Source organism: Panthera tigris, chromosome B1 (genome assembly GCF_018350195.1).
Source record: "Panthera tigris isolate Pti1 chromosome B1, P.tigris_Pti1_mat1.1, whole genome shotgun sequence".
Classification (NCBI taxonomy): Eukaryota; Metazoa; Chordata; class Mammalia; order Carnivora; family Felidae; genus Panthera; species Panthera tigris.
In genome coordinates, this window is record NC_056663.1 from 147,446,586 (window position 1) to 147,462,307 (window position 15,722).

The window sequence follows — 15,722 nt, forward strand, 5'->3', positions numbered from 1 at the left end:
TTTTTGTCTGTCTGACTTAATTTCATTTAGCAAAATGCCCTTAAGGTCCACCCATGTTGTCACAAATAGCAGAATTTCCCTCCGTTTTATGGCTGAAAAATATTCCATCATATATATCACATTTTATTTATTCATTCATGTGTTTATGGACACTTAGGTTATTTCCATGTCTTGGCTATTGTGAGTAATGCTGCAATGAACACAGGTGTGCAGGTATCTCTTTGAAATAGTGGTTTAATTTCCTTTGGATATTCTTTTGGATGTTACCCAGAAGTGGGATTGCTGGATCATATGGTAGTTCTATTTTTAATTTTTTGAACAACATTCATACTGTCTTCCACAGTGGCTGTACCAATTTATATTCTAAGCAACAGTGCACCAGGGTTCTCTTTTCTCCACATCCTCGCCAGCATTTGTTATCTCTTGTGTTATTATAATAGCCATTTTAACAGATATGAGGTGATATCTTATTGTGGTTTTGATTTGCATTTCCTTGGTCATTAGTGATGTTCAACACCTTTCATGTGCGTATTAACCATTTAAATGCCTTCCTTGGAGAAATGTCTGTATAAGTCCTCTGCCCATTTTAAAATCAGATTGTTTGGCTTCTTTGCTATGTAGTTGTATGAGTTTTTTATATATTCTATATGTTAATTTCTTATCAGATATGTGGTTTGCAAATATCTTCTCCCACTCTGTAATTGCATTTTAATTTTGTTGATTATTTCTTTTGCTGTGCAGAAGATTTTAGTTTGATGTGGTTTTAGTTGTTGTTTTTGCTTTTGGTCTCATATCCAAAAAATCATAGTCGAGACCAATGTCAAGGAGCTTTTTCACTATGCTTTCATCTAGGAGTTAGTCGGGTCTTATGGTTATGTTCTTAATCGGTTTTAAGTTAATTTTTATGAATGGTGGAAGATAGGGGTCCAATTTCATTCTTTTACATGTGAATTTCCAGTTTTCCCAAAACCATTTATAGAAGAGACTCTTCTTTCACCATTGAATATTCTTGTCTCCCTTGTCAAATAATAGTTGACCCTATGTGTATAAATTTATTTCTGGGCTCTAGATTCTGTTCCATTGGTCTGTGTGTCTGTTTTATTTGTTTGTTTGTTTGTTTGTTTGTATATGTAGCTGTTTTTATGCCAGAGCCATACCTTGTTGGTTACTATAGCTTCTTTTTAGATATTTTAATTCATACTTTATAAGGGTCATACAGCATGAGCACATATCAGTTTCTATGTTCCTACATGCCCACAACCCAAGGGGAAATGTCCAATTCTCTCAGGAACGCTTTCCTCAAACTTCATTGTAGCAGATAGCTCCAGGTTAGGTTTGCATTTTCTGAAACTCAACATGGAGTGACCAACATAATGATGATGATTATAATGGTTCTGATGACAATAATCACTGCTACTTATGGAGTGCTTACTATAGGCCAAAATCTTTTCTAACTCATTTATATGTTATAATACATGTTAAGCCCCACAACAATCCTATGGAATATGTATTGTTATTATCCCCATTTTAAAGATAGAGATTAAATGAGTGTTTAAGGTTTGCCCATTTCACAGCTAGTAGGTGATGAATTGGAAAATACACTCAAGCAATCAGACTCAGAATCCTTTCTCTTAACTGTTATGTTCTATTGCTTCTCAATTTTCCCCTTTTGCAGGGTCCCTTATTTCTTTGAGTTATTTTCTTAAATCTCTCCCTCACTTGACTTTGGGGAGAGAAAAGCATTCTGTCTTTCCTTCTCCCAAGAGTAAGGGGGGAAAGTCTCTTTTACCATAAACACTACTGTTTCCACAAAGCCAACAGCTCCTATGATGCCATTTCCCTTTCCCTCCAAAGTCCTCTAAAGACTAGGGGAGGAGCTCCAGCAGTGGGGGTTGTGGTTAATGGCCCCTAAGTTGAGTTCTGTAGCCTCCTAGTAAGCCTTGGAGGAAGTGTCTGATTCTCTTTAGAATTTAGGGTACTTAGCCATTCTTTTTTTGTCAGGTGTGGGTCCTAGTAGCCAATGCTGGGGCAAAGGAAAAATAACTTTATGGCTGAGGCTATTGTAGTAGTCTAGGATAGAGGATAAAGACTTGGACCAGGGTGGTAGAGAAAATGGAGAGAATCAGATAAATTTGGGATATATTCTTGAAATAAAACCAACAGGATATGGTGATAAATTGAATGTGGAGGAGATGAAAAGAAAGGAATCAAAGAAGAGAATTGTGGCTTGAATAACCAGGTTGGTTTACTGAGCTAAGGAAGACTAGAGACAGAAAAAGATTGGAATGGAAGTGTGAAGGCTTGATTATCAAGAGTACTGTTTTGCCTGGTTAAGTTTTGGATACCTGTTAGACAGACAAATGGAGATATCAAATAGAAAGTTGGATGTAGGAGTTTGGAGCTCAACAGGGAAGCTAAAGTCTAGGATTGTACATTTGAAAGTCACAACATGTCCTGTAGTCAAAGCCATGGGATCAGGTAAGACTAATTAAGGCAAGGATGACAGAAAAGAGAAGACTGAGGATCAAACCTCAATATTCACAGGAAAATTGAGCCAGAGACTGAGAAGGAATCACTAATGAGATAGTAGCATGACAAGGAGAGCGTCTTCTCTGTGTCCCAAGAGAATAAAGTCTTTGTCATGATTTGAATATCCCAAATATAATAAGCCGTGTTCAGAGGAAGTGAAGCATCGACCTATTTCAGATGGTTTTTAAACAAATGCTGAACTCATACTGTGTGCTGTATAGGAAATTGAAACAAACCTTGAGTAGGAGTAAAGAAGGTGAGACTAAATTACCTTAAGCTGTCTTTCATTCAGATGAGTCTGTCACTGAACCTCTTACTATAAAAAATCTTTTATATGAATGTAGAAAAAGAAACTATTTGTGGTGAAGAATTTACAATGTATGGCTAAGCTCCCAGTAGCTTAACTCACTTGCATGGAAAGTGTTCTACTATTCACATTTTACATATTTTTTGTTGGGAAGAACATAACTAAAACTGGAGATGAAATGGTTTGAAAATTAAACCAAGACCTGTTATTTACCTATAATTGGTTAGTGCTAAAAAGATTATGAAACAATTCACCTATAGCGCAGACTTGTAAAAATAAATAAAAGCTTCAGCTAAGTTGTTTCCAATGTAAGCCTATGTGTTTAAAAAAATTACCTCTATTAACCTCTTGCTCTTCTATAAGTAGATAAGTAGATAATACTTCTAGTTATCACCCTTCCTCCCCCCTCCCCCTGCTGGTGCTTCTAGTCTACCAATTTTCAAACTTCATTGTACATTAGAATTAACTGGAAGCCTTTTTAAAAATAAGTATTCCAAGGTTACGTCTCCAGTAATTCTAATTGGGTGTGGCCAGGAAATCCATATTTTAACTAGTACTCCAGATGGTTTTAGGGAAGATAATCCCTGGACCACAGTTGGCAAAACACTGGTCCTGATCCTATATTGCAGGTATAGGTAACTGTCTTCTGGTGGCAAAAGTGACACTTGGGTCACCACCTCTTATTTTTACTGAAGTAATTTCTTTTATTTTTATTTTTTAAAAATAGTATGTCCTGCAAAAGTCAAATGACTTCACTCATATGAGGACTTTAAGAGACAAAACAGATGAACATAAGGGAAGGGAAACAAAAGTAATATAAAAACAGGGAGGGGGACAAAACAGAAGAGACTCATAAATATGGAGAACAAACTGAGGGTTGCTGGAGGGGTTGTGGGAGGGGGATGGGCTAAATGGGTAAGGGGCACTAAGGAATCTAATCCTGAAATCATTGTTGCCCTATATGCTAACTAATTTGGATGCAAATTTAAAAAAATAAAAAATAAAACAAGTTAAAAAATATTATGTCATGTACTTGTTTATTTATTTATTTATTTAATAATATTATTATTTTTTAAAATTTACATCCGAGTTAGTTAGCATATAGTGCAACAATGATTTCGGGAGTAGATTCCTTAATGCCCCTTACCCATTTAGCCCATCCCCCCTCCACAACCCCTCCAGCAACCCTCTGTTTGTTCTCCATATTTGAGAGTCTTTTATGTTTTGTCCCTCTCTCTGTTGTTTTTATGTTATTTTTGCTTCCCTTCTCTTGTGTTCATCTGTTCTGTGTCTTAAATACCTCATATGAGTGAAGTCATATGATATTTGTTTTTCTCTGACTGACTAATTTCACTTAGCATAATACCCTCTAGTTCCATCCACGTAGTTGCAAATGGCTAGATTTCATTCTTTTTTGATCGCCGAGTCATACTCCATTGTATATATATACCACCTCTTCTTTATCCATTTATCCATCGATGGACATTTGGGCTCTTTCCATACTTTGGCTGTTGTTGATAGTGCTGCTATAAATCTTGGGGTGCATGTGCCCCTTCAACACAGCATACCTGTATCCCTTGGATAAATACCTAGTAGTGCAATTGCTGGGTCGTAGGGTAGTTCTATTGAGTTGTTAATGTTAGCCATTCTGACAGGTGTGAGGTGGTATCTCATTGTGGTTTTGATTTGTATTTCCCTGATGATGAGTGATGTTGAGCATTTTTTCATGTGTTGGTTGGCCATCTGGATGTCTTCTTTGGAGAAGTGTCTATTCATGTTTTTTGCCCATTTCTTCACTGGATTCTTTGTTTTTTGGGTGTTGAGTTTGATAAGTTCTTTATAGATTTTGGGTACTAACCTTTTATCTGATATGCCATTTGCAAATATCTTCTCCCATTCTGTCAGTTGCCTTTTAGTTTTGCTGATTGTTTCCTTCACTGTACAGAGCTTTTTATTTTGATGAGGTCCCAATAGTTCATTTTTGCTTTTATTTCCCTTGCCTCCAGAGACTTGTTGAGTAAGAAGTTGCTGCAGCCAAGGTCAAAGAGGTTTTTGCCTGCTTTCTCCGCGAGGATTTTGATGGCTTCCTGTCTTACATTTAGGTCTTTCATCCATTTTGAGTTTATTTTTGTGTATGGTGTAAGACAGTGGTCTAGTTCATTCTTCTGCATGTCACTGTCCAGTTCTCCCAGCACCACTTGCTGAAGAGACTGTCTTTATTCCATTGGATATTCTTTCTGGTTTGTCAAAGATTAGTTGGCCATACGTTTGTGGGTCCATTTCTGTGTTCTCTATTCTGTTCATTCCATTGATCTGAGTGTCTGTTTTGTGCCAGAATTAATTTCTTTTAGATGCATGGTTTACATAATAGAAATACAAAATTGTAAGATTGAAAGAAGAGAAACACCATATATACAACTTTTCTTTAGCTTAGTAATTATGAATCAAATAATATTTGCTTTTATAAAAAAATAAGCTTTGGAGGAAACATTTTGTCCCCAGGGATTTATCCAACTTGCTTTGGGGAGGCAGTCTAGCCTTGAGTTTATTTTCAAGGACATAATGACTAAAGAAAAAAGTATACAGCTAACTTCTAATTACTCTTTTTGGGAGTGAATGAATAAATCAGTTATTAAGAAACTACAGTTAAAGATGAGGAGCTCTTAAGTGGTTGATGCTTGTTTTGATATCCTGACCATACATTAAAATAATGTGGTTTCAGATTTTTTTCTAATAGATACAATTGTTCATGTGACTCCAATATGTTTTTCATAACCCTAAATATCTTTCTAAGTCCTATGATAGCAGAAATTAAAATGAGAGTTAAGTTTGACAGTATAGTAATATTGTATGTTCTAGGGCCCAGCACCATGTTCTTATTAGACTCAGTACATGACTGAAGGAGTGCAATTCTGTGCTAGCCATTAATAGTTCTCATCCTGCTGTCTTCTGCTGCTGGCTGTGAAATCTGCTTGCCTGCTGACGATCCTGAAGCATTTTTTAGTGCCTCTCAAAATTCTAAGAGATCCTTAAAAAATTAGAGAACTGAGAACCAAAAGTAACTTAGACTTGATGTTTAATATATATGTAACCAGCATGCTTGTGGAACCAACCCTGCCTAAGAGTCAGGAAATTCTAATGTGTTGGGGCAGAGGGTAGGGGGATGCCCTGTCCAAAAGCTCAGGAGTTTGTTTATTTGTTAGTTAGTTAGTTTGTTGACACTAATTAATGACCAAAACTTACAAGAAATACTGCACTGATTCAGTTTTCTGTTGAGGCATCTCAAATGAAAATCATTTCATGGATTGATAATTCTGAAAGCTGTTACTAGATGATCAAACACAAGGTCTGCCTTACGCTGTCAAATTAATGGCAACTGATACATGTAGTATCCATTTGCTTTGAATTCCAATTTCATGTTTGAGTTTATAAAATAACTGAAAGCAATCAGAATATGTATATATTACATATGTCATGTATAATATGTATATTTAAATCTGATAGCTTGGTTAATTAAGGGCTAGGAGAAAAAGTTGACATAAGATATAATTGGGACCTTGAAAGACTTTAATTTCTTCTCCTTCTCTTCCCTTCATTTACTGTTCTAGGCATAACAAATATCACATATTTGATTTGAAAACAATATTGTGTAGGGACTAAAGTTAGGAATCCCTACTTAAACATTCTTAATGTACTCTTGACTTGAAATCATTATGAATCATCTGGTTTAACTTTATAGAGCAAATGTGAAATAAAGAGTAATTGCATCAGAGTAGGTCTTTGGAGGGGCTACTTTGGAAGAAAATACAGAAATCTGAGACATACACTTCTGTCTAGTGCTGCATTTAAATTTCAGATTCCAACCGCAGTTGTGATTGTTTTTAGTTTGTTAGCTGCCTAGGGTGTTATTTTAAGAAAGCAGAAGCACCATCATTTGCACACTCCTTATACTTCACACACCTTAACCCTGACTTTTTAGCTTCAGTTTTTCTAAAGAAGTGAAGCCAAGATGAAGAACCATTTGCTTTTCTGGGGAGTCCTAGCCATTTTTGTTAAGGCTGTTCTTGTGACAGGTATGTGGTATTTTGAAAATTAACCCAGATAAAAGGAAAAATACAACACAGATCTGCTCTTCAGTTTTAAACATTTGTGTTTGTGCTTCAGTTAGCTAGCTGTCTGGCTACTTTTTTCTAACATGCCTTAACCTTCATATGGGCAGTGATCTTTCTGCAGATGAGACTCATTGTAATTCTTTTTATTCTTTTTTTCCTCTTATTTGTTTGCCTACTATAACTTAGAGAATAAGAAAATATATGTATCTGGATAAGTGCTGACAGCTATACTTATATAAATTTTCATATTGAATCTTGAAAATCAGTAATCCTCTCCTTGAGTACCTTAAGAGAATATTCTGGAGACATGATATGATCATTATTGTAATTGTAATAATTACAATATAGAATTCTTGGGATTTTACTTACCCAGGGAGATTGATATTGCTTCTAACAACTTTCCTGAATCTGAGCCTACAGATTTCTTATGACACTTTAACAATGTTTAATATTATACAGGTTGCCTATAACTTGATGGCACAACTGTGGTTGTTTTGTTTATTAACCTTTCAAACTACTGTAGAAAATGGAATACACCCTGACCATAGATGTAATAATGTTCATGTAGAAGGGCAAAGTTAGAAATGATATAATTTGGCCTGTTTCTAACACTTACTGAGCTTATTTCTCTCATTTCAGAACAGGGTATGTTGTAATTAAGAAGTTGTTTTAAATATATTTTTTGCTAAGTTAGCATTAGAAATAATGAATTTCTAATAATATTTAAACATAAAGATAGTAGAATTAAAAATGTACAGTATATGGATCTCTAATATATAAATAAAAATTTATGAACATGTTTATATATCTATAAACATATATATGAAATACATATAGATACATTTGTAAAAGATCTGTCATTTCTTAAGTACATACTATTTTTCAGGCATTATGTTAGCGGCTTTACATATACTATTCCATTTAATTCTCACAGTAATCACTTGAGATAGGTACTATTAATATTTCTAACACATGGTTGAGTCCACTGAGATTTAGGAAGGTGAAATAACTTAGCTACAATCACATGGCAAGCATGTGGTAGGTAGAACCCAGGCCATCTAACCCTATAGACCACACTCCTAACTTCTATCCTCTTTTGCCTATATAGGAGAATCACTTTTTAGTAAACTCATGTTTAAATCTAGTATGTGTTGTTAAGCATATTTTCTTATTTTTTGAACTGAATTAAATTTAACAAATATTTATTGAGCACCTGCTATGTCTCAGGTGCTCTTGGAATAAAGTAAGGTACATTCTAGTACTAACAGGTTTATTAGGAAAAATGCTGTCTGTCAGTGAGAATATTAGGATCTTTTAAGCCTTGGTGCATTGACTGTATTTGTATATTCCCTGGAAGATGTATTAGGTTGCCTAATATTTTTATATGATAACAGTAAGTAGTAATAAACAGGAATAGTTTTTTCCTAGGTTTCTGGTAAGAAAATTAATTATATGGGGCACCTGGGTGGCTGAGTCGGTTGAGCATCTGACTTTGACTCGGGTCATGATCTTGTGGTTCCGGAGTTTGAGCCCGGCGTCGGGCTCTGTGATGACAGCTTAGAGCCTGGAGCCTGCTTCGGATTCTGTGTCTCCCTCTCTCTCTGCTCTTACCCTGCTCATGCTCTGTCTTTCTCTCCTTCAAAAAGTAAATAAACATTAAAAAAATTTGAAAAAAAAAAGAAAATAAATTATATGCTATAAATAAAATAAAGACATTTTCTATTTAAGACTTAATAGACAAGTCACATGCTTGACTCAATCGGTATTTTTGGTCAGGCGTTACATACTCATTTGTATTTTATTGAGAAAAACATTTAAGAGTCTTGAATATAGGAGTAGGGAAAAGACACCACTTAAGTCATCTTATTCTTTTCAAAATGTTAAGGAAAGTTTTATTATTATGTTGAATTGAATTCATAATGTTTCTTCTGCAATACTGTACAGACTTTGGGGCACCTGGGTGGCTCAGTCGGTTAAGCATCCGACTTCGGCTCAGGTCACGATCTCATGGTCCGTGAGTTCGAGCCCCGCGTTGGGCTCTGTGCTGACAGCTCAGACCCTGGAGCCTGCTTCGGATTCTGTGTCTCCCTCTCTCTCTCTGCTCCTCTCCCGTTCATGCTCTGTCTCTCTCTGTCTCAAAAATAAATAAAAAAAATTAAAAAAAAAGATATTTAATACTGTACAGACTTTTATCAGAAGACATATTAAGAAGTTATGAATAATGCCATAATAATGCATTGTAAAGTACTTCCAACAATTTGAAGTACAAAACAATGGTCTTAAAATGTTTTTGTAATGACTGTTAATCATTAAGACTGAAATACTGCAATTAGGTCCTCTCTGTTCTGGGATATCTTTGAAATAATTAGACTTCCAATTAAAATTATATCTATCCTGATCAATTTTATTGTAGTGGGTTATAAGATTTTTTTTTCTAAAGCACCCTACATTGAGTAAATGAAAGCTAAAATTTGTGAATTCTATCAAATTCAGTATTCTGGCTGGGAAATTATACTATAGTTTTGCAAGATGTTACCACTGGGAGAAACTAGGTAAAATGTACATGGGTTCTCTATTTGGTATTTATTATCACTGCCTGTGAATTTACAATGATCTAAAAATAAGAAAAATTAATAAAACAAAACAAAAATATATCAAATATCATTATTATTGTTTAATTAGCCTATTAAATAAAGTTGTTATAATTCTTCAAATACTTGCTAACTGATACAAGTCCTGATTATAAAAATTTTGTTTGTTTATTCTTTACAACACTTACCAGACCTCTTTTTCCAATATTCAGATTAGACAATAAATGTTGATAGTCAGAGTTAAGGCTTTAATGGTCATCTGTGTGTCCATTCAAAAGCTTGTATCTTTAATATTTTCTAAACTGTTTTTGCAAATTTATAGCACTTTACATCTATATATACCATATCTTTTAAAACAATTCCTATCAGAAATATTAACATATATAGCACTTATTATTTTATTTGAATGAATCATTATGCCATGATAACCTGATTGTTATTATGAAAAAGAAGATAGGAAAATTATAGTAAAGAATATTTAAAAATCTCACCAAGTAAGGTTATCTTGGAGAAAATGTGCCTGTTTTTAACTCTAATGCAATATAAGGAGTAAAAAAAGTTTAAATGGGGGTTCAGGAAGGATGTGACACTTCAAACTGGAACTATAAAGGCTGAAGTTATTTTTTGTTCACTTCTGAATAATTACTTTGGTCTGAGAGAAATATCATCTAGATTTTTTGTTTTCTCTATCATTTTGTCATTTGGCACCGATTTTTACAAGGCTGCATTATTCAGAGAGCTGTGCCTCTATTAAAAGTATTAGATGAAAATCAGAAATACTTCAGCCAGGTTCCCATAGACTGGTCCAAGAGAAAAAGAAAAAAATTTGTTTGGAGTGCATTTGGATTTCCTTCTTGATGCTGTAAGATTCCGCTTAGCATTTTAGATTAGGAAAGAGAACAAATGGAGAAAGCTGAAACTGATCAACCACAAAACTTAGTTTTTCTACAGGAAAAAAGATAAATTACCTCAGTAAAAGTCCATAAACAGACCTTTCCCCCCCTTTCTTCTTAATAATGTTTTATCTTCAAGCCCAAGATGAAGATGAAAGGACTGTTCTCGTTGACAACAAATGTAAGTGTGTCCGGATTACTTCCAGGATCATCCCTTCTGCTGAAGATCCTAATGAAGACATTGTGGAGAGAAACATCAGAATTATGTACGTGGCGTTTAAAAAAATTTTTTTTCTGCATGTTGTAAGCAGAGATACTTTCAGATATTAGCTACTGTTTGAATGTAATATCTGTCTATACCCCTCTTTTTGATGTGCAGCACTTAGAAGAACTTATTTCTAAACTGTAAAAAAAGGTTAATTATCTATGTGCATATATAGACACGCAGACTTTATGTGAGAGTTAAAAATGCTAATGGACAAAAGCACCTAGAACAGTGTTTGACCCACAGTAGACCCTCATACATGTTTATTACTTATCTGTCTCATTAGTTAAAATCTTTCCTGATATTACTAGACCCTTATACTCTAAAAAGGAATAGATTCATTCATTCATTCATTCATTCATTCATTCATTCATTCATTCGGGAAACATTTATTGACTGCTACTAAATGCCAGTGAGGATTGGAGCTGGGGATACAACAGTTTATATAAAACACAGCCCATGCCATCAAATAATCTACAGTCTGGTAGGAAATTTTAAGCAGTTTAAAAGGCAATCACAGTATTGTAAATGCTATGACAGGAATAAGCATAAGATATTTCAGAAGCACTAAGGAGGGGCACCCAGTCCAGTCCTGGAGGGTGAAGGGAAAGTGGTGGTGGGAGTCAGGTGTTTGGAGTTAGTAGGTGGAAGTGGCTGTTAGCTGAGTGGGAGTTAATTGGGTAAATGTGTGTGGGGAGTGACAGGGTTGGTAGGTGAGGCAGATCATTCCAGGGAAAGGAAATGATTGCTGTAAGGAATCGTATGAGATCATCACGTAACATGCTTACCATAATCCCAGGCGCACTGTAAATACTTAGTAAATGTCAGAACTGTTAACTGCTTTTGTTATTGTTAAGACTTGGTGATGAGAAAAGCCTAGTAAATATGTGGAATTGCAAGCAGCTGCTTACAGCTGGCATGTAAAGAGGGCGGCATGGTGAGAGATGGGGCTGGAGAGGGGGAAGCATATCATGAAGTGCCTTCTGTGCCATCATAAGGGTACTCTGTTATTTGTGTGAAGACACTATAGGCTTTAGGCAGAGAAGAAAATTAGGCTAGTATTTTAGAGGCCATTTTGGCGATAATGTGGCTAATATATTGCTACGATCTAGGAAAGAAACGGCGGTGTCCTGAACTGTGCACAGATTGCAAAGGATCAGAGTCAGTTGAACTGGTAGATGGATTAGATATGGGTCATTACAGAGAGGGAGGACTTAGAGACGGTGTCTAAGGTTTTGGCTTGACATGTATGTAGATGGTATTGCTAAATCCATCGTCACGTTTTGCTTTGTGTCCTTTGGTAGGGAGGGGTGCACATGAGGAGGAATGATGACATAGATGAAAAAAATGTAAGCATTAATGAAATCACCTCAACTAGTTGAGAAGGGCTACCTAATTTTTCATGGAACATCACCAAATCTAGGGATCTTGAGTCCAGTTACAGCTTTGCTACTTAGTAGTTGTGTGAACTTGGGTAGATCATAGAGCTCTCCAGTTGATACTTTCTGCAGTCCTAAAATATGGATAATAATATCCATTTATTCCACAAATATTGAGCACATTCTACATGCCACACATCTAGAAAGGCATTGAGAAAGCATAAATGTTTTTGCCACAAAGAACTTACATCATCTACTACAGCAACCACTCTGTAGACAAGCAACTATGAAATGGCCTTTGCCATAATAAAGGTACATGAACTTCATACATGAATGTCAGTGAGACAACAGAGGAAGGAGTTTGTTCAGGGGTGAGAATGATCATCATAAAGAGGGTAAAACTTGAGCTGATTTTTAAAGGAAAAGCAGGGATTTGCCAACTAAGTGAAGATCATCGACAGAGGAGCTTCTGGGAGATTTATTTTGAATGGGAAATGTTTAAAATATGCAAATTACTGTGAAATCTGAGCAATAGTATTACTGTAGAGTGCTTGTAGAGTGTTATAGAGTACAAATGTACTAAACTGCTGATGAGACAGTAAGTACTGTCCAGCAATATACCTATTACCAAAAATAGCAATATTTGCTAGTTTCATTATTTTGATCTCTTTTGTTTCTTTTTTTAGCGTTCCTCTGAACAACAGGGAGAATATCTCTGATCCCACCTCACCACTGAGAACCAACTTTGTGTACCATTTGTCCGATGTGTAAGAGATTTTCTCCTTCATACTAATATAGATATGGAAGTTCATAACTTTTATTTAAACTTGTTAGTAAGAATGTTTCTGAATATATGAGGAATAAACATTTACCAATATAATTTGAGCTTTGAATACATTAATTCCTGTGCTCATTATGAGATATCATACATTTATAAAACTTTATCACAGATAAAAGTTAGCTATACATTTATTCTTATTTATTTATTTATTTATTTATTTATTTATTTATTTTTTAATGTTTTATTTTATTATTGAGAGACAGAGAGAGACAGAGCATGAGCATGGGAGTGGCAGAGACAGGGGGAGACACAGAATCTGAAGCAGGCTCCAGGCTCTGAGCCCCCAGCACAGAGCTCTACGCGGTGTTTGAACTCACAAACCGGGAGATCACGACCTGAAGTCGGAAGCCTAACCGACCGAGCCACCCAGGCGCCCCAGCTATAAATTTATTCTAAATTAGAAATTATTGCCATTAGTACAGGAAGGGCCAATTTGTCTTAATAGCTAGATAATTGGATTTCAGACATATTAACATGTAGGTGTTACTTTGGAAACTATGGAATCCAACATCAGACAATTTCTTTTCCTTAAAAATATTCTTCCCGGGGCGCCTTGGGTGGCTCAGTTGGATAAGCGTCCGATTTCACTCAGGTCATGATCTCACCGTTCATGGGTTTGAGCCCTGCATCGGGCTCTGTGCTGACAGTTCAGAGCCTGGATCCTGCTTCTGATTCTGTGTATCCCCTTCTCTCTCTCTGCCCCTCTCCCACTCATACTCTGTCTCTCTCTCAAAAATAAATAAACGTTAAAAAAAATTAAAAAAAAAATTCTTCCTTCCCAGGGCATCTGGGTGGCTCAGTTGGTTAAGCATCTGAATCTTCCTTTTGGCTCAGGCCATGATCTTGCAATTCGTGAGATCGAGGCTTGCATCAGGCTCTACACTGACAGCCTGGAGTCTGCTTGGGATTCTCTTTCCCTCTCTCACTGTTCCTTCCCCACGTGCATGCACCAGCTTTCTGTCTCTCAAAATAAATTTAAAAAATATTTCTTCCTTCTTTGTCACTGTAAATAACCTGTTTAATCCTCCTTTACGGTTAGGAACAAACCTAACAGACTAGAAGGTGAGGTACAGTATAGACAAAACCATGATATTGTCATATCATTAATTTATATTGTTTACTTTCAACGAATTTTTGTATATTAAAGGCTGAAAAATCCTGTTAACTATTCTGTATTGTAGAGCAGTTGAGGTCTGAAAGGAGCTACCTTTTGTTAGTGGTCAAGTCAGAGCTGCAAGAGCCAGCTGATTTTGGATAGAAACGAATAGTCACTCAGGTTCTGATACAACATCTGGTGGATATTGTCTAATACGTATTTTTATTTTTCAGCTGTAAAAAATGTGATCCTGTGGAAGTAGAGCTGGATAATCAAATAGTTATGGCCAGCCAAAGCAACATCTGTGATGAAGAGAGTGAGGTCTGCTACACTTATGACAGAAACAAGTGCTACACAAATCGGGTCCCATTTACCTATGGTGGTGTGACCAGGATGGTGGAAACAGCCTTGACCCCGGATTCCTGTTACCCTGACTAACTGAAGTCACTGCTGACTGCATAGCTCCTTATGTTAAAAGGCTCTTCATTTCGATGCAGAAAGTTAATATATTTACCACCAGTGAATTTGAAACAATGATTTTTTTTCTTCATGTAAAACTAACCCCCTCAATTGAAATAGTAACATTATTTTTATTGAAATGACTTTTCAACTGTATGTTCTTAACTCTAAGTAGTGAAGTCTCTCATTATCCTTGCCCGAAGGGGTAGATGCCCTTAAGAATATAATTCCTAGCATTTAAAAAGAAACAAAGGGAGAAAATAAAACTCAAAAGAGTAAAAATCAGAAGACATAATTAAATTTCAACTTTCTTTTTTTTTTTTTTTTTTTTGGCATTGCCTTGGAGAGCCAGAGCTTTTGCACCTTCCATACTGTTCTCTTTTTAAAAAGTGTCACTGTGCAGAGAAAATTTATATGTAAACATAGGTCAATTATATGTCTTCACTAGAAAAATAATAATTGGAAAACGTGTTTCCAAAATATTTGTAAAAGTAATTTAAAATGGGATCTCCATTTATGAGACTAATGAGCTGAATGTGACATCATTAAATGTGTATTTGGAAAATATATTTTGACATAGCACAGATTTGATGGCAGATGACACAGACTTTTCTTTGATAATCAGGGTAGTGTAGGAAATTTCCATTGGAAATCATGTATGTTGTAACTGAATCTGATGAAATGTGTATTCCAAAATATGTATTCTCTAGCACAGTTTGAATAATTAAATAGATTCATAAGCATATACCTGTGTGAAATAATTTATTGACAAAAATTGTGGAAACTTTGTTGTATGTAAGTTAAAATATAACTTATTACTGATGACAGTGTGTAAGTACGATATAATTATGCATTAATCACTGAATTCATACCTGTACATATTTGAAGTAGCTTCGTCATTTAAACCTAGAATTAAATTAAAAGGCAAGGTCCTTCTTGACAAACATAGTGTTTATCGTGGCACATAAACTTCTTATGGCAGAAAGCCAAGGCCAGTTGACATACATATCCCAGGGTTCTGTGGAAAGTAAATGCTGACTTTGGATTTGAAATAATGGGAGGCTGCTTAGTAAAAGTTTCCTGAAGAGGCGTTGTTCTGTTTTCTCTCTCTCTCTCTTTTTTTAAAGTTTATTTACTTTGACAGAGAGAGCGAGAGCATGTGCGCATGAGTGAGCGAGTGGGGGAGGGGCAGAGTGACAGGGAGACACAGAATCCCAAGCAGGCTCTGCATTGTCAGCACAGATGCAGGA

General features: G+C 35.6%; 1 protein-coding gene across 1 annotated transcript; it reads left to right on the forward strand.

Moving 5' to 3' along the window:
* Positions 1-6,755: 6,755 nt before the first annotated feature.
* JCHAIN (joining chain of multimeric IgA and IgM) lies at positions 6,756-15,217 on the forward strand. Its single transcript, XM_007086920.3, has 4 exons — positions 6,756-6,909; positions 10,572-10,698; positions 12,763-12,843; positions 14,247-15,217. Exons 1-4 carry the CDS (start codon positions 6,846-6,848, stop codon positions 14,449-14,451), a joined length of 477 nt encoding a protein of 158 aa, XP_007086982.1. The 5' UTR covers positions 6,756-6,845; the 3' UTR covers positions 14,452-15,217.
* Positions 15,218-15,722: the final 505 nt, after the last annotated feature.

Bases quoted from the DNA above. Each gene is read 5' to 3' on its own strand.
- JCHAIN (XM_007086920.3), top strand. From the start codon at position 6,846: ATGAAGAACCATTTGCTTTTCTGGGGAGTCCTAGCCATTTTTGTTAAG. The intron at 6,910-10,571 runs GTATGTGGTATT...TTTATCTTCAAG, and splicing joins TAAGGCTGTTCTTGTGACAG to CCCAAGATGAAGATGAAAGG. The intron at 12,844-14,246 runs GTAAGAGATTTT...TTTATTTTTCAG, and splicing joins GTGTACCATTTGTCCGATGT to CTGTAAAAAATGTGATCCTG.